This window comes from Durotheca rogersii (genome assembly GCF_024521655.1).
Source record: "Durotheca rogersii strain YMJ 92031201 chromosome Unknown GGS23scaffold_20, whole genome shotgun sequence".
Taxonomy (NCBI): domain Eukaryota; kingdom Fungi; phylum Ascomycota; class Sordariomycetes; order Xylariales; family Xylariaceae; genus Durotheca; species Durotheca rogersii.
The window spans coordinates 46,023-63,945 of NW_026251251.1; the positions used below are offsets into that span (position 1 = coordinate 46,023).

The window sequence follows — 17,923 nt, forward strand, 5'->3', positions numbered from 1 at the left end:
GGCCCCGGCGATGCTTACCCTCACTCCTTTCTGTTTTTCGTCCTTCGGTCAACAGGGTGTCCCGGCGCACGACGTTTTGTTACGCCGTCTTGGACGCCGCCTTGGACTTAGTTCCGGGTATTCCAAGTGGGTACTGACAACTAGGACTGGTCCACATACCTACAGTAGAGGGGGGAGTGGGGGGAGGGCGAGGGTGGAAGGACTCGAACCGTCACGCGCAGGGCCGAGCTTCCCTCTCACCACTCGACGGAGGAATCGACATCGCCTCTTCTTCGAGGGTAGCAAAGAACTTCCCTCCACTCGGTGCCGTGGCCGTTACGTGGGGTCAAAGGCGAGAAGGAAGAGGTAGAAGGAGGCGGCATACCTATACTTGTGTCGGCGACTTGTCCCTCAATTCCGCCTTGGCGACCTGGGCTGACTAGGTTAGCTGCGCTAGGGTGGCCATGCTAGGAAACTCGCGATTGGAGAAGACGTACGGGATGTCTGCGCTGAGCCGCTACTCCGACGGATGTGCAAGCGAGGAAGCATGGCAGATTCGAGCCCGAAGGAGTGGGGGCGCATTGGCATCAGCAGACTGAGCTTGATTCGAGATCTGTCATACTAGCAGAGCTTGTTGGAGCTCTGCAGGCCCCCATATACCCCATCTGGGCGGCCGGCCGAACTGGGAGAGCTCTCCGGATTCCTGTGAGAAACCCGGGGCGACGACGTTGTAACCACCCCTCCCCTGCTCCATTACCCCGGAGTCTGGATCGCAAATGGGTGAGAACGTCCCACCCCGTGATGTCGGCTGCCAACCATTATTTTCTCAGGTGGGATGTGTATTGCCCGGAGATTCAGCTCCCTCGAAGCCCAAGACCGGCCGGTTGGCATCCACACCGACCAAGGAGGCGACAAGTCGGTTGAGGACTACAAAGGGCGGTCCCGTCCAACCACTTCTCCCTCGAGGAAATCCCCGTCCTTCCCTTTTATCGCCCATCTCCTTCTCGCTTTCGCGCCCTACTTAATAAGACTCTAGCAACAATGGGTGGCGCAGGAGCCATTGAGCCCGGCACGGCCGACCCCATCATCACCCGTCTCGCCAACCAGGATAAGATCGTATGGTACAAGAAGCCGAACTTGAGATATCTCTACTTCCTGCTCTTCCCGACGTGTATGGGAATCGAGCTGACTTCCGGTTTCGACTCGCAAATGATCAATGCCCTGCAGATTGTGCCCACCTGGATATCGTGTAAGTTGCCGTCCCGGGTGGCGGCGCTCCTACGCAAGAAGCCCCTAGTTAACGAGAAGGATGCATCATGGGTGAAGTCTTCGGCGACCCTCAAGGGGCTCTGAAAGGGATCATCGCCGCTGCGTACTCGCTCGGCGCCATACTCTCCCTCCCGTTCATCGGCATCATCAACGACAGATATGGGCGTCGGTACTCCATCATCGGTGGCTCCACCATTATGGTAATAGGAGCCTTGATCCAAGGCTTCTCTGTCAATGGTATGCGTTCCAAGAGAAGCCCCCCCGCCGAACCAGCAGAACGGCCGTCCGTGCTAATAGATACTTCCAAGCCGGCATGTATATCGTGGCCCGACTGATCCTCGGATTCGGCATTCCCACGTGTATCGTCTCGGCCTCGTCCCTAATTGGAGAGCTGTCCTACCCGAAGGAGCGACCTATCTTAACGTCGCTCTTCAACGTGGCATACTTCATCGGTCAGATTACTGCCGCGGGCATCTGCTTCGGAACGAACAACATCACCACGAACATGGCGTGGAAGATCCCTTCGTGGCTTCAGATGTGCCCCTCGCTAGTGCAGATTGCCTTCACCTTGTAAGTTCACGTGAACTCTGCACTCCTCCCGCCCCGTTCCCGGCGCGGCAAAATCTGATTTCTTCGCCGCGTAGCCTCCTCCCGGAGAGCCCTCGATGGCTGGTAAGCCAGGACAGATCCGAGGAGGCGTACGAGATCCTAGTCAAGTACCACGGCGAAGACGACCGCGAATCCGAGTTCGTAAAGGCCGAGTTCGCTCAGATCCAGGCCACCATCAACATCGAACTCGAGCACTCGAGCAAGTCGTGGGCTGACCTATTCGCCACGGCCGGTATGCGCCGCCGCTTGTTGATTAGCTGCGTATGTTGACCCCTTTCCCATTTCTATCTTGGCTCCCAGGTCCGCTCCGGCCTTGAAGACCCACATCCTGTCCTTTTAGCGGGTTATTTACCAAGCAAGGCGAAGCATTGCCGTTGCTAACCTCTTCCGCTCCAGATGCTGGGTCTCTTCACCCAATGGTCCGGCAACACGCTCATCTCGTACTACCTCGGCGACCTCCTGGCGATGATCGGCAAGAGCGACTCTATCTTCAAGCAGCAGATCAACCTGGCTAGTTCGTGCTGGCAGCTCGTCTGCGGTACATGTGCCGCGATGCTTGTGACCAAGTTCAAGCGGCGGCACATGTATCTAGCTTGTACGATCTCGCTACTCTGTGTGTACATTTCCTGGACGATCAGCATGGAGAGGGCCATCGCCGGCAATGAGTCGGGGAACCCCAACAACGCGGCGAACGTGGCTACGATCTTCTGGATCTTTGCCTACTCGCCCTGCTACAACATCGGATACAACGCCTTGACTTATAGTTAGTGACCCCTACGACTGTCCCGACGCATCGTGCCTCACTCGTTGCTAATTCCTGAACGCGCGCAGCTTTCCTCGTCGAGCTCTGGCCGTACGCAGAGCGTTCCCGCGGTATCGCCTTCTTCCAGCTCTTCGGTCGTCTTGCGGGATTCTTCACGACCTTCGTCAACCCCATCGGGCTGAGAAACGTGAGCTGGCGGTACCTCATCTCGTACTGTTGCTTCCTCGCGTTCGAGATCGCGTTTGTCTACTTCATGTTCCCCGAGACGTTCGGTCGAACCTTGGAAGAATTAGCCTTCTGTAAGTTCAACGCAACATCGCTTTCGTCTAGACCCCCACCATCAGACTGGGAGGGCAGAGCTTACACGTTGCGACTGCTACAGTGTTCGAGGACAAGGCGCTTGCCGACGAGGCCGTCCACGCCGTCGAGAAGGTTGTCGGCCACCACGAAGATAACGTTATCACGAAAGAGCACTCGGGCCCAACAGCGGAGGTATCAGAGGTGAAGAGGGCAGATGTGTAGATAGGCGCCCTCGGCTGGCGCCGCAGTTGCTCTATATGTCATACGTCTAGGGCAGTCCGGATTTAGGCTGAACTCGTCGGGTTGCATGGTTCTACGCGGTACTCCGGATAAACGGTGGGATTCACCCTGTGCATAGGTGGAGGTGATCAGCTGCTGAAGATATTATGCGACTCTGGAACCACCAAGTGGAAATGTGTGTGTCTCATGCCGGCCGGTAGTCACCTACGTGTGCAGAAGATGCCCCCGGCAATGCCTTGAGAGGGCAGGCAGACACGTGGTGGTTGGCGATGCCGGCCGGCAGTGAACAGCCCGCCCGAACGGGGGCAATTCCCTAAGCGAATATTATTCACGTAGGAAGCGCAATACCGACGTGATTCTCGTAATTTCTGCAATGGGTGGATATCGCAGAACACCTTCAAGTTCTCCTTTTTCCGGTTTTTCTTTGGTACAAAGCCTACACGAAGTCCAGAAAGTTGCAGGGGGCATAGTACGGGACATACCAGACTAACTCGCGCCCCCTTTTGACAATCTTTCTCGGTAACTACATCATTCTGATACTAATCCCTAGGAATTTCTCCTTACCTATATTCCATTGGCGCATCAGCGCGTGCCGAAATGGCCAATCCTCCTCTCCCTACCCATCTCGGCGATTGAGGGATTCGTGGTCTATGACAGAGTCAACTTCGACTAAACGCAGGCTTACAAGGATAATCGACTTGGGGTAGGCACTTTAACCTTTTAAACGTATAACCTAACCTCAGATATTTAAACTTCCTTTTCAACTTTGGCTATATGCCTATAACACATCCGATTTGCTGTCGACTGGTCTTCGATACAAGCCTATCTCTAGACATGCGTATAACACGGAGACGCACCCTGCCTCCCCTCCCTCAACCGCAACCAGGTAGGTGCCAAGCTAAGCTTCCACCACACCCGATTCGCGGCCTCCCACCGACTCCCTCTCCACGCTTTCATCGTGACTCTCCTATGAGATGAAAAATCAATCATCATCCCCTACATGCTCTCCCCGGGTTTCTTGTTCCGCACCCCCTGCTTTATTCCCCCCGCAGCTGCTCCCAATCCCAGACTCGTGATAACAAAACATAGATGCCTGTCTCCGTGGCCGTGCCTCTTCATTGGGCACCGAGACAAGCCCCCGCCGGGACAACGTACCGTTAGCGCCCGGCAGCGAGCGAGAACGACGGAAGCCCTAGGGCAGAGAGAGGCGGCGATACTGTGGGATGGGCTTTCTAGGGTTGATCTGTTCCCGAGCGAGACTCAAATCGGTTCGCATGCCCGTGCGTAACCGAAGTCGCTGGTGACGCCAGGAAGAGTGGGATCACCAAGGCAGGTCGGGCAGAATGGGTAACACGGTAATTATATTTGCTTGCTTAACGTTGCTGTAGGTATAAATAGAGAGGGGTTGAAATGGGATCATCCCCTTCTGTCCCACGCCGGAGATAGTCTGCACCTTGGCTCTTCAGTGCAAACCCGGTCGTAAATCATGGCGTCGCTCTCAAAATTCGTACTCAAAGCTATCGGCGCCGGCCCCTTAAGCGACCCTCCCATCCTTCGGCCCGCCCTGGCCACTCCTACCAACAATGGCCAGGAGTCCGTAGATGGTGACGCGGTGCGCGTCGACATTGATAATGAGAAACGGTCTAATGAGAAGCAGTCTAATGAGAAACAGTCCATCGACGTCTCTGTCGTGGCCGGCACTACCGTGATTGAGGCTTCTCAAGCCATCTGGGGCCGGAAAGGCCGATGGCTCGTCATTGCTGGGTAAGATGCGCCTTGGGACAGCGAGGGGAGAAAGGGGGGAGAAAGGGGGTCCTGGAACCACGAGACCGCGCGTCTCCAAGATCTAGGCTGTGTAGCATAGCAGAGAGCTAACGAACGTATTCTCCTAGGTTGTGTCTGCTCATGATCGTGTAGTAAGAGATCCCGTTACACCATACGTATTCGTGGCAATCCCCTCCTCTTTCCTTTCTCTGGTCCGAGGTCACTGACACCGCATTGATGTGTGTGTCGCATGCGTAGCGAGGTCGATAACACCACCGTCTCTATCTATCGAACCTATGCCGTGTCCGAGTTCCAAGAGTTATCTAAGAGCGCGAGCGTAGGCATTGCCAGCACCATTATCTTTGCCGTCGCGAAGCCGCCCATTGCAAAACTGTCCAACGTTATCGGCCGCGGAGCCACGTACCTGATCGCCGTCGGCTTCTACATCCTGTCCTATGTTCTCATGGCATCCGCCCACTCATTCAATGTCTTCGCTGCCAGCTCCATCTTTTACTCGCTCGGCCAGTCCGCTACTAACCTGATGAGCGATGTCGTGATCGCCGATCTGACCACCGCCCGCTACCGCGCATTTGGCATCGCCATCTCCTTCTCGCCCTTCCTCATTACCCCCTGGACGGCCGGCTTCATCGTCGAGAGCGTCGTCTCCCCGGGCGGCATCGGCTGGCGTTGGGGTATCGGCATGTTCGCCATCCTCATGCCCTTCTGTGCGAGCTTCATCATCGCCACTCTGCTGTACTACCAGGTGCGCGCGCGCCGCCAAGGCCTCACCCCAACCATCAGGATCTCTCTGCACGAATTCTGCTCGCAGATCGACCTCGGCGGTGTCATCCTGTTCAGCGGCGGCCTCGCCCTTCTGCTCATCCCCATGACCCTCGCCGCCGCCACCCCCTCCAACTGGAAGACGCCATGGATCATCGCGCTCGTCGTGCTCGGCGCCGTGCTCCTCGCCGTGCTCCCATTCTACGAGCACTACCTCGCAAAGCATCCCGTCGTGCCCCCCCATTATTTCGCCAACCCCACGATATCCCTCTGCTGCCTACTCATCGCGCTAGATAGTATGAGCTTCTCGATAACACGTAAGGGAACATTTTCCTTAGGTGTCACGCTACCCTATAGCAAGGCCCTCCGGTGATGGGCTCCGCGCCCAGGCCCTCTCTATGATTCGCCTAACAGGAAGAATGCTAAATCTCTGCTATCGCAGATGGGTTTCTCTATCTTTGGGCTACCGTGGCGCGAGGGATGTCCGTCCGCGACGCCACCTTTTTCTCCTGTAAGCAGACCCGAAGGCCTTGTCCGCATTCTCGGTGGGTAAGGCCTCCGTGAGGTTAACGGTTGTTTAGACTCCAACGGCGTGATGCAATGCTTGACCGCCATCGTTACCGGCCTAATTATTGCCAAGGCGAAGCGCTACAAGTGGGTCTGCATCGTGGGCGCCACCGTGCGTCTCATCGGCTACGGCGTAATGCTCCGCCTACGTGGCTCCGACAACAGCCTGGGCGAGCTCTTTATTGTGCAGATCATACAGGGTCTTGGCAGCGGCATGGTCGGCCTGACCCTGCTCCTCCCCGCCCAGATCGTCGTCACCCACGCCGAGATGCCCCAGGTCACCGCGCTTGTCATCTGCTTCTCCTTCGTCGGCAGTAGCGTCGGCTCCTGCATCGCCGGCGGCATATATACCGAAACCATCGAGCCCCTGCTGAGGCGCTACCTAGGAAACAGCGTGACGGCGGAGACCGTGACCGCGTTGGCAAACTCGATAACGGGAGTTGTGCCTGACTGGGGTACGCCCGAGCGGACGGCCGTCAATCTCGCAGTAAGTAATAATAATAAGACACCCACTCCTTGAGCCCGTCTAACTACGCCGTGCTTACCCCGCGGATATAGTTTTCACAGGTCATGAAATACATGGCATACGCTGCCCTAGGACCTGCGACACTCGCCTTTATGGCATCGACATTTATGACTGACTTTGAGCTGCCGTAGGTGAAACCTCGTTTAGGATTTGAGGGAAAATACGCTAATGCTTTTCTAGTGAGAGGAACAACCTGGTCGAGTGACAGACGGGGGGCTTCGAATACGGATTCATGTCGAGAGAACAATTAGCTGTGAAATTCTACTAACTCTATAATCGGAAGCGACACTATGGCAACCAAGTAGGTAGTTCAATAGAAATGACAACTATAACCTACCCCTTAATAAAATAATCGTCTCTGTTCACAATGTTCTGCTCCCCGAGCTCTTATAGCTAGGGTTTGGGCTGAAAGTTCCAATTAGCCTTGGACAACTCACGATACGCCACAGATAGCTCATCCCCCGCTTCTGTAGTTGGCAAGGTGTCAAACGGATAGTAGTCTGGCTCGCAAACTGTTCCCGGCGCCGGAAGCGTCCCATTCTGAAAGTAGGCACGGATGTACCCAGCTGTGCAAGCCGAGGGCGCAGCGAGACTAGTATGCTAGATGATGCGCTCGAAGTTAGCATTCTGTTCTCAGAAGTACAAGAAAGCCACTCGCGCTTACGCCGTATACATTCTGTACCAGTATCACAGAGCCCGGGAAGCCTTCGGAATTGTTCCTGGCACTAATGAGAGGCGCTACATTGTCTGCTATGTTAGCCACGTAGAGGATCGGGTGACTGGTGTTGCCCTCGAATGGCCCGGCAAACCTCCACTTAGGCCGGATCGTTCTGCCTACGCAGGCCGTTCTAAAGAGAGCTAGGACATCGCCGACTGATGAGCTGATATCGATAAGACCATCGACAAACTTTGCAAAGATCTCGAGCGTGTCGTCTGCCGGGGGGGAGTCAGCACAGAGAATGGCAGGAAACGCATCAGCGTTTCCTTCCTCTAGCCTAGGCCTATCAGACGGGACGCCATCGACCGAGCACACCGAAGATATAAAATTACCCGGGCTTAGTCGATAAAAAGGTTCTCCATTTCCGTCCTCTAACGCTTTCGCTGCTGTGGCAAAGTTGCTAAACATGTAGAGGGGTTGGTACAGCGTGGTGGAGAGCTGTCGCTTGACGCGAGACCAAGTGACGAGTTGGGGCATTGACGGCCCCGACTCCGAAGCTGGCACGATCACGGGATGCTCCCGGATGCGATCGAGCAGATCAGCGAGCCGCTCTTGTATTGCCTGTGGAGACGGTGCCCAGAAGTCGCAACGTGACGGGCCGACTTGATGGCAGTACCTGAAGAATGCTAGCATAACCTTGTCTGTGTCGCGCAAAAAGTTGACATGTGCATGTGTAAACCACTCCCTGTAGTCCACATTGCCTAGAAGCATACCTCTGTCAGTTTTTGCTGAGAGCCGAGATGGAGATGTGGCGATACATACCATCGCTGACAAGCCTCTCTATTTTGTCAGGATACAAGGCAGCAAAAACCTGCGATAGCTAGAATTAGCACCTTCCTCTCAACTGGTAAGGTTCCCGTGGGCAGGAATGAAGAATAGTTAAAGGTAGATCATCCGACAGATTTGGGGGTTGGGAGGGGGAGCTTACGCCTCCTAGGACCGTCCCGTAACTGAATCCCCAGTACGCGAGCTTCTCATACCCCATCTGGTGTAAAATTTCGAGCATGTCCCTAGCATGAGAGGCGGTGCTGACGTATGGGAGGAGGCGCGAGCTGGGGTGCTGCTCGCAGACTTGCGCGAGGAGAGTCGCCCGGGCAAAATTGTCAAAGATGACGCCCGGGTGTGCATCGACAACTCCGGGATCCTGTAAATCCCAGATAAGGCCACTCTCGGGCGAATCCCAGCATTCGATCCGCGGAATCGTTGTGCCAATACCCCTAGGGTCGAAGGACACGATGTCGTAGTTCCTCCCCGCAATAGCTTGCAACAGCGCACCGCGGTTTATGAGTGCCGCAACGCCCGATCCACCAGGCCCTCCCGGATTGAATAAGAGAGGGCCCTTGTAGTCGTCGAGCGCGCTGGCTCTAAGGCGTATGACACCCAGCGCGACACGATCCTGCGGATCGTCAGACGGATCCAGCCAGTCCAGGGGGATATCGAGCCTCGCGCAGTCGTAGGTATCGTTGTAGCAGCGGTGCCATTGCAGTGTTCTACTGGGTTCGAGTTGGGTCCAATCCCAGTCGGTTTCACCGGCCTCCTGGCGTTTTGGACTCGCAGATCGACTGACGAACGCGTGCGTCCCGCGGGCCGAGCCGAGGACGAGAGAAAACGCAAGGGACGCGATAACCGAACCAGCCAAGAATTTTCGAAGTTGCCGCAGCCTCGTGCTCCTACCCGCCACAACGTCGAGTAGGAGAGGGGAGACGGCGTCGCCTTTGGTGGTGCGCGGATAACGCTGGCGCTCCATGGTGACGGACGCAGTAAGCGGGCAGCCAGGAGCTTGCAGAGAGGAACAGAGAGGAGGAGAGAGGAAGGGCGAGGAGGAGAGAGGAAGAGAGGGGAAGAGAGCGGGAGAGGGCGGGTGGCCCGGAGGAGATGGGTGGGAAACGCGGACAGGGCTTTTTCCCGATTTGTCGAGCCCTCTCTTGCTCTTTGTCGGATGGAGGAGGCAGAGAGCCCAGTAGTCCCCATGGACGGTCGGAGAGTCCTACGCCTCGCCTACATCAGGCAGAGGAGAGGTGTAAGAGGCAGTGGCTGAGACACACGAGACCGCTGCGTCGTAACGCATCCATATTGGCTATGATCGGTTTGTACAACCTGACGTGTTATCAGATGAGCAAGGAAAGAATGAAATCTTTCCGCGGTTGGGTCGTTGTAGATAGGGAGGGGGGATGTATATGGGGTGCATATAGAGCCGTCGATCCATCAAGTAGATACCTGAGGTAGGTAGCCCACATTGACGCCTCTGTGAAGCCCCTGATTCAATCATAAGCGGGTAGATACATACGTACATACCTATGGGTGGTACCGGGCCTTGTCCAGGTACCTCCCTACGCCGAGGCGATGCCCGCCTTCTGTTACGTAACTGTATTGTAATCCCTTTCCTACGCTTACGTGCCATAAGTACCTCGACAGGTAGGAGACTTACCCAGGTATACCACATATGAACCTAGCGGGACTGTGTTGTCTATAAGGGCAGTCCCCATGGTTTATCTACTTATCTGTGTACATGATATAAACGTGCCCCCTACGTGGATCTATTATCTCGGATGCATTCCGTTCGTATCCGTTGTTTACTAGGTATCTCACGCCAATCCTCCTCAAGAGGCGCTGCGTCTAGGTAGGTAATGTTGTCCCCGCGTCTACGTCGACGAGACGAGTGCGAATCCTCTCTGATCTCCGAATTCGTACACCTGATCGCACCTTCGGACACTACGGGACGAGAAGCATAGGTACTACTTTTTGCTATTGATTAATAATAACAAGACCAGGCGATCCTCTCATCAACCCTCACCTACTCCGCGAAAGCCCTCCCAGCTTCGGCCCCTTGGCCCCGCCTGACACGATTTCCGACTCGACGACGAAAGGCCCCTTCTTTCTCAGAGGGTCCACCTGGTCTTGGATGAAATCACCCATGTAGTGCCGGGTCTTCTTTTCCGCCGGCCTGATCTCAGCTAGCCGACTCCGGCTTGTTTCGCTACCTGCCCTACTGGAACATCTCAACCACTTGCTTTCTGTATTCCGGCTACTCTCGCCTGCGCCGTGCTGGAGCTCCACCGCATTGCCGCAGTCAACTGCGGAGAATCGGCTAGACCGGCGGCCTCTCGTCACGGTGATCTCCCTCGTGATGAAAATCTCGTCGAGACGCGCTCTCAGCGACGGCCAGAAGATCGGTACCGAGGCGCAGATACTAGCTATCGTGACCTCCAGGACGCCCAGTACGATGCTAATGGGGGTATACCACGTCGGGTCGAACGCGGGACTCGTTGACGCTTTATTCTCGACGATCGTGGCTAGTCGCCACATTGACAATCCGATCACCACCGATCCCAAGACGAGTAGACCAGCTAATCCCACCTTGGTCCGGCGAGTCGTGCCTCGCTCAAAATAGAGCGGCATAGGAATCAGGAACACGACCATATCCAGTACCGCATTTACCGCGGTATGGGACACCCAGACGGCAAAAACCTCGTCGGCCTTCGTCGAACCGAAACCGTAGCATTTCGCGCCCACAGACCAAGTCCAATAGCCGCGTACAGGAAAACACGGCACCCATGCCATGAAGGAGTATGCTCCGCCCCACAGGCCAGTGAGAACGAGCATCGTAATGCATATCACCCTCATCTTGCCGTCGCGGAAGACGCGCAGGTATTGAAACAAGAGCGATATCTTGATCAAGGTCGTGGATACGTTATAGGATGCGTTGATTACGTAAAACACCTGAAGCGGCATGACCTCTTGTCAGTATCGTACTACGTAAGTATGTTGAGCTTTTCATACCTTGAAGTAGGATTGCATGCCATCATACCCCAGCTTGACGAAGTGATCCCCCAACCCGTATCGAGGCGCTTAGAACCCATCAGCAACTTTGTCGCGATCCGACGGCTGCAATAGGGGACACAATTGGCCTTGGCTTACCCAGACATATCGATACTCCGGCAAGGAGCCCGAAAGCCTATTTCAGTCTTGTCAATTGTGGGTGTAAGCTTCGAGGCGGTGAGCCATACGAGGTAAAGTGAGATAAAGAAGTCGTCCCATCCTTTAGCCTTGATTATCACAACTCTCACGTACAGACGGTAGAGCACACATATCCCTGAGAAACACTGAGTCGAATATGTTAGGCCCGCTCCGTCGAGTTAGATTGACCTCACTCACCATCATCGAAGCTGATACCGTCGCGACAACGCCGGGTCGATTCCATGACGGCACCGGGTCATCGAGATTGTTGTATTTGCCGATGCGATCAATGAGTGATTCCTCGCCCGCCATGGCTTGGCGGATCACTTTAGGTGTCGAGGGTCGCGTCTACGCCAGGTGCATTCTACTGGCCGTTGTGTCCTTGACGGTTCGGTCAGGTCGTGATAGGAAAAGATGTCGTCGATTCGCCGGAGGGCGCTCATATCAACAGTATACTACGCAAAATTCGTAGCGATCAGAGATCAGTTCACGATAGACAGTATCATTTTTATCAGATTCTCATTTCTGGCCTATTGAGCCCATCGCTCTACCCTCCCTCATCCCTCCTCGCCCTATTTCAAACCAGTTGCTTGTTCATGCTTTTCGGCCTCGGTAGTACGATCAGATTCGCCTCACGACCAATAGAGCTTACACTCTTTCCTCCCGTTCCTAGCATGTTGAGACCATTCTCCCATGCTGAAGCTAGGGAAACCCCCACCAAGCTGAAGTACTAGGGGGCAGTGGTGCGGCAGCATGACAAGACTTCGAAGTCGTAGCTCGATTCCACAAGCTGTTAGGAACTCGTAGATCATGACGCTAGCTGCAAAGAGAGTGGGATATTTCAGCCGCCCCATACAAAGCCTAGGAACAAGCCTCAGGATCCCAGGAGAACGAGGAGTTGTCGGCCAGATGTGGGTTTTACGCGCAGATACACACACGGCTACTTGGCTTGATCCTGAAAACATACGACCCAATTACATGGTCTCATGCTTAGCAACTTGTCACCTGCCAGCTAGGAAAGCATACATCCTGTACCCAATACTGCTTGCGGCGTTATCGGTGTATTAGCCCAGGGGCCAGTTGAATCCCGGGAAGGAGCCGAGACCCGGAAATTCATTGCTCACTTTGTTTCATTCGCTTATGGATAATCCCGGCATCTCAGTTACTACCTACTTTCATACCCACCTACCGAGTCCTGAGAGCTAGTATCTCTAGCCCATCGTAGGCCATGATCAACTACATATGTATAGCCGCAACTCAAGCCAAGGTCACCTTGCAGATCATGACATAATTTGGGCTGCGTCTTCAACCCCCCTACCTATATTACACTTTATAATACCGCCTCTATTCTATGACGGAGTCGCTGCTGGGGTAGATGTGAGGGCTTATGTTCATATTGATCTACGTGCCGTCCGCACCTAGCCTCGATGTGCATAATCGCCGAAGAATTGTTGGAAAAGGTGACATAATCTCCTAAGGAGAAGGGGGTCGAGGAGGTGGCGTTAGTAACCAGCACGCCGTATAGGTAAAGTGAATATAAGCAATTGAAGAAAAGTGAGTTGTGTTGTTTGATTTACACCTAGTTGATCGAGCTTGTATTGTCGAGTAGTTATTTCTTCGGATTCTGCTTTCAACGAAGAAGCGTATATAGATAGGTAGGTAATACTACGTGGTAAACATTGACACGGCGTTCCACATTGGGATCCACACCCAAAGAGAGATCCTGTAGGTGCATTTACGAACCGAGGCGGACCGGTCGACAAGCCCCAACTTGACGTAGCCTAAGTCATTTGGAATAGCAGTCCTGAATTTGTAGATATAAATGTGGTGGCTGAGCATCGGCTTATGGGTTTGTATAGCCTGGCCCTTTAGATTTCAGCTGCTCTCAATTCATAAGCTAAACCACTTTTGGGTCACAGTATCGCGCCTAGACTCCGTCTCCAAACGCGAAGACTTTCAGCCATCGCTATTGGACCTGTTAACGCCAAATCGAATTCAGGTGTGTGGTCATGGTCAATACTCACCTTGTCATATGTGTTCGACGAGTCGACAAACCTCAAATCCGTCCCCAGTCGGATGATGTTCCTGGGATCCTTATTAATGGTCGATGCGTGGATCTTCCGAGTTTTCGTCAGCTAACCAGCCGCTCTCGTCCAGCCTCTCTCTCAGGTCTTACCGCGTAGGGCGTATGCAGGACAACGTCACCGGCTTCGTAGTCGGTAACAAGCCATCTACGTCCGTGAGTTTCGCAGAAGTCTTTCGCGCCGTCTGCTAACATCGCCCCACCCGTCATGTTCTTGTTAAACGCGCTCTTGGCCTCCTCCTCCGTCAGACCAGTCTCCCGAGCCCGAATGGAGAAGTTGGCTTCGATCTCTTGGCCAAGCGTGTGGCCGTTCTCCAAGTAGATCAGCCCACCGCCGTCTAGGGCTATGTCGCCCATGGGGACCCAGGCAGTCATGCTGTCATCGTTGCCATGGCGTAGGAATATCTGATCGTAGTGTACGCCAATTGCCTTGTTGTGGGGTGTGTTGTTCCTCAGCAGGGACCTGGTGAGGCCGAGGGTGTTGTCGTCCCACCCCGTGAACTTGGCGATGAAAGACCGGAGGGCGGGGTGTTTGCAGAATACCTCCTTATACCAGGGCTCCGAATGAGCCTGTAGGGCGAGGTCGACGAAGAGACCACCTTGAGGGCGCCCGTTCGCATCGGCCGAGCCAGCACCTCTAGTGTCAAATATTAGGATTGCCCCCTAGAAATATCTCAACTCCAGTACCAAACGAAATCCAACCGTTATTATAGCACCATAATACAAATAGCATTAAGTCGGTAACTAAAGAATGTGATTGCCTACATACTATTATTCATTGGCAGTCATTAGCTCGAGAGCGGTCAAGGGGAAGCGTAGTTGGTCTCGGTGGAACTGTACGCACCATTCCTGGGAAATCTAGCTGGTCCTTTTGGGCATCAAATACCCCGTCGACGGGGTTTGTACCGGGAGCAAGAACACCACTGGGCTCTAAAAAGGCGAAGTAGGCCTCCCTAGCTTTGAGCACGTCGTTCCGCGGTAGGAGACCCTTGAGGAAGAGATACCCATCGCGCTGATAACGCTCGCGTAGATCCGCTAGGGGTTCATCAGGAAACGAAGGCCGGAGGCTCCCGACCTGCTCAGGCCTCAGGAGTCCGTCGTTGACGTGCAGGGGCGTCGTGGCGTGCGGCATGGTCTGGGTAGCGAAACTGTGGGACGTCTAGTCGTAGTTGAAGAAGCACAATACGCTTGCTATCCTCAATAGGGGCTATTTCTGCGGGACGGCGGCGTAAGTCGATATTGAACAGGATGAAGTTCCGAATAATGAATGATTATTTAATATACTCCAGGAAATCAGGTCAGCCGACCTAGGAGATAGATAGGTAGTACCCGACATCTCCGCACGACAGCGCCCAACGTAGATACCCCCTCGGGTGTGTTCTAGATGTGACATATCCAGTTTTGGCTGTCGTCGTTGGCAGAAAAGAAGCCATACAATTGGCGTTCAGATCGGTACCAAGGTTGTATATCTGCGATTTCGGTGTTTTCATATAGCGAAGACATCTGTTGATAGGACGATCGTTGCTGGATTCGGAGTCGACGCGAGCGAATAGCCATGACGAGAGGTCTTCTCATGCATCCCCGTTGTCACCACTCTGGGCCTCCTCTCCATTACTCCACGACCACCCCGCAAGTCAGAGGACCGCAGCGGGGAAATCTTCCTGCCCACCCTATGTTGTGGAGTTGAATATGAGTTTGTGATGTAATGATAAGTAGCTGATAGGCCATTCAGATATGACAACCTCTAAGCGAAGCAACTCCTCGATCCCGTATTCTCACGGGAAACCGACGGCCGCTTCTTCCCGACAGTCGACGGTGTGTGCTGAGTATTATGCGTCAAAATGATGGAGCTCAAGCAAACCACCCCTATCTGCCGCACGGCTGATGAGACTGGAACATGTCCTCCAAACCTCTGCTATGTGTACTTCCTCACTGCTTTCGTCTCCATCGGCGCGATGCTCTTTGGATATGGTAAGAATCGGCCTCTATTATAAAATCGCGTCGGCCTAGTTCGGAACACTGTCTGACGGCTTCATCCAGACAAAGAAGTCACGGGCGTCATCGTAGCGGATGCCAGGTGAATATCGCTCATGAAGCGGAAAACAATTGGGTGACGGGAGCGGTGGTGTCGCTTTACGATATCGGGTGCTTGGTTGGGGCCATGTCGATTGGATATCTCGCCGATCGTTATGGCCGCGGACGAATGCTGACCATTGCCAGCGTGGTCTTCGTGACAGGAGCAGTTGGGCAATCGGCCTCCTACAATATCACGGCTATCACTCTCGGCCGCGTGATCCTCGGATATGGAGTGAGTACCTGCGCGGGAAGTGTTCCTCTTTACGTGTCCGAGATCGCGCCGGCAAAGCTCCGGGGCCGTATTATCGGGATCGAGCAGATGATTCTCTGTCTCGGCGAGCTCGCCACTTTCTGGCTGGATTACGGCTTTAACTACCTCGAGACTCCCGGTTGGTGCCGTATCCCTCTAGCCATCCAGGTCTTGCCGGCGATTCTGCTGGGAATCGGTTGTTGAACCTGGGTTCCGCCCAGCCCCCGGTGGTTAGTCCAGCAGGACAGGCGCTAGTGTGCCTGAGAGGTCCTCGCTCGACATCACGGCGACGACTCGGCTAACTTACAAATGGCCGAGATCGCTGACGAGGTGGCCTTTGAAAAAGCGGTAGCGACGGCAACGTGGCAAGACATGTTCAAGCGCCCCGTGTTAAGGGTTACCCTACTTGGTATGGGCGTGCAGTTCTTCCAGCAAATCGCCGGGACCAATTCCATTCTTTACTACACCGTATTTTTTTAAGTATCAACTATTATCAACTTCCCAGTGTGTGTTGTCTACATTGAAGATACTAAAAAAGAGGATTAACCATCGCTTTTTGAGCGTGGAGGCATCACTGACCCGAAACTCGCCAATCTCGCTACGGGTGGTATTGGCATTGTTCTCTTCGTCTCTGCCTGGGTTCCCATGTTTGTCTTCGACCGCCTCGGGCGCAAGACACGGTTGCAGATTGGCCTAGTCGGTATGTGTTGTGCCATGATAGGCATTGCCGTCCCGCAGTAGCATGCCGAGAGGACCCCGGGAAGTAACGGGAACTATGCCATCGTGGCCTTCCTCTACTTGTTCTACGTACTCTTTAACGTAAGCTGGGGCGTGGGCAGTTGGACATATGCGACGGAAATTTCCCCGGCGATGTACCGAGCAAAGGGCAATGCGCTCTCGACCGCGAGCTTGTGGCTGAGTTGTTACACCGTCGCGCAAGCAGGTCCCCCGATAGCCACGGCCATCGGCCGGGGTCTTTACATCATCTACCCCGGCATATGCGTATTTGCGTTTCTCTTCGTGCGATACGCCATGGGTAAGCCTCGGGCCAACCTAGCTTCTTAGCCAACTACTACTAATAATCATGTAGTCGAAACAAAAGGGAAGACCCTTGAGGAGATGTCCGCTGTTTTGGAAGCGAAAGTGCCTTGGCAAAGAGGAGCGGTATGGATGTCAACAGTAAAAGGGTTGTCGCTGAATACGACGAGGTTGTTCGAGATGCCTAAGCATTGCTCGACTTAAAGTGATTAGGAGAAAGGTCAGAAGACCTAGAGGAGATGGCCATCACGGAGAAAGAAAATTCCACCTTTCGATTTCTCGGAAGCTCCAGGGCTTATGATTAGCTACCTCTCTGTTAGTCGACCCAATATCTTTACCGTTCTCTTCTTGGGCTGGGGTTGATTGTCTTCGTTCAACCATGGTCTTGCTTCTGAGCTGGCTTTGCTTGAAAACTCTCGTTGCAAAGATTATCCAGCGGTCAGGGACAACACATCCTCCCACGTATGTATGTATGTTACGTAGTATGAGGCCGACCTACATAGCCTTTTACATGCCATGCCTGTCTACCGCTGGCGTGGGTGCATTTGGCCCACCAGCGGCGGTGGGGTGACGTTAGGGGGCAGCACGGTCTGTTCCGGAACTGTCTCCTTGCGCACATCATTTCCGCCCTTGTGTGAGAAATTTCCCAACAGACCTTGCTCCTTTCGTTGTCATGGTTAAGTTTTTGGCTTGTTCTACGTGGGTTGCCGAAGTTGTTTTGCTTACGGAAGACTCGACCAATACACCCCCATAGTTTGCCTCAGCAAGCCGGTCTCGAACATGAGACCAAATTCCGGGAAATGCACCTACTACAAACCAACCTAAGGGATGACAGCTAAGACAAGGAATGAAGGGGATGCTGGTGGGTATGAGTTCCACAATGAGATCACGGAGGGCGTAGAACGATGGATGGATGGCGCGTGTATGTATGTTGTCATCGCCCAATCAGATTTGGCGTCGAGACAGCAAGTTTACGTTTTGGGTAGGTAGTTGAAAGGCCACAA

The 17,923-nt window shown here is 54.1% G+C and overlaps 6 protein-coding genes across 6 annotated transcripts; 3 read left to right on the top strand and 3 right to left on the bottom strand.

Moving 5' to 3' along the window:
- Positions 1-649: 649 nt before the first annotated feature.
- On the top strand, positions 650-3,651 carry GGS23DRAFT_202193 (general substrate transporter). Its single transcript, XM_051511792.1, has 8 exons — positions 650-684; positions 810-1,228; positions 1,306-1,485; positions 1,557-1,818; positions 1,893-2,118; positions 2,254-2,620; positions 2,689-2,919; positions 3,003-3,651. The coding sequence occupies exons 2-8, from the start codon at positions 1,021-1,023 to the stop codon at positions 3,140-3,142; spliced, it is 1,614 nt and encodes a 537-aa protein (XP_051369648.1). The 5' UTR covers positions 650-684; positions 810-1,020; the 3' UTR covers positions 3,143-3,651.
- Positions 3,652-4,578: 927 nt separating this feature from the next.
- On the top strand, positions 4,579-7,081 carry GGS23DRAFT_202215 (MFS general substrate transporter). Its single transcript, XM_051511793.1, has 7 exons — positions 4,579-4,924; positions 5,053-5,076; positions 5,183-6,021; positions 6,147-6,215; positions 6,286-6,758; positions 6,830-6,924; positions 6,978-7,081. The coding sequence occupies exons 1-7, from the start codon at positions 4,647-4,649 to the stop codon at positions 7,000-7,002; spliced, it is 1,803 nt and encodes a 600-aa protein (XP_051369649.1). The 5' UTR covers positions 4,579-4,646; the 3' UTR covers positions 7,003-7,081.
- Positions 7,050-9,731, bottom strand: GGS23DRAFT_578063 (alpha/beta-hydrolase). Its single transcript, XM_051516965.1, has 4 exons — positions 8,444-9,731; positions 8,278-8,326; positions 7,462-8,216; positions 7,050-7,397 (listed from the first exon to the last, which is right to left on the bottom strand). Exons 1-4 carry the CDS (start codon positions 9,260-9,262, stop codon positions 7,191-7,193), a joined length of 1,830 nt encoding a protein of 609 aa, XP_051369650.1. The 5' UTR covers positions 9,263-9,731; the 3' UTR covers positions 7,050-7,190.
- A 236-nt stretch (positions 9,732-9,967) lies between these two features.
- On the bottom strand, positions 9,968-11,277 carry GGS23DRAFT_578065 (uncharacterized protein; the record flags this gene model as incomplete). The annotated part of the gene is made up of 2 exons (XM_051516966.1): positions 10,287-11,277; positions 9,968-10,135 (listed from the first exon to the last, which is right to left on the bottom strand). A coding segment is annotated over exon 1 (938 nt), but the record flags the coding sequence as incomplete, so codon positions are not given.
- A 1,757-nt stretch (positions 11,278-13,034) lies between these two features.
- On the bottom strand, positions 13,035-14,913 carry GGS23DRAFT_578068 (uncharacterized protein). The gene is made up of 4 exons (XM_051516967.1): positions 14,401-14,913; positions 13,649-14,192; positions 13,497-13,589; positions 13,035-13,438 (listed from the first exon to the last, which is right to left on the bottom strand). The coding sequence occupies exons 1-4, from the start codon at positions 14,685-14,687 to the stop codon at positions 13,400-13,402; spliced, it is 963 nt and encodes a 320-aa protein (XP_051369652.1). The 5' UTR covers positions 14,688-14,913; the 3' UTR covers positions 13,035-13,399.
- Positions 14,914-15,396: 483 nt separating this feature from the next.
- GGS23DRAFT_606471 (putative sugar transporter) lies at positions 15,397-17,107 on the top strand (the record flags this gene model as incomplete). Its single annotated transcript, XM_051519907.1, has 7 exons — positions 15,397-15,526; positions 15,652-16,077; positions 16,147-16,349; positions 16,443-16,618; positions 16,706-16,917; positions 16,972-17,009; positions 17,039-17,107. 7 exons carry the CDS (start codon positions 15,397-15,399, stop codon positions 17,105-17,107), a joined length of 1,254 nt encoding a protein of 417 aa, XP_051369653.1.
- Between the last annotated feature and the right edge of the window lie 816 nt (positions 17,108-17,923).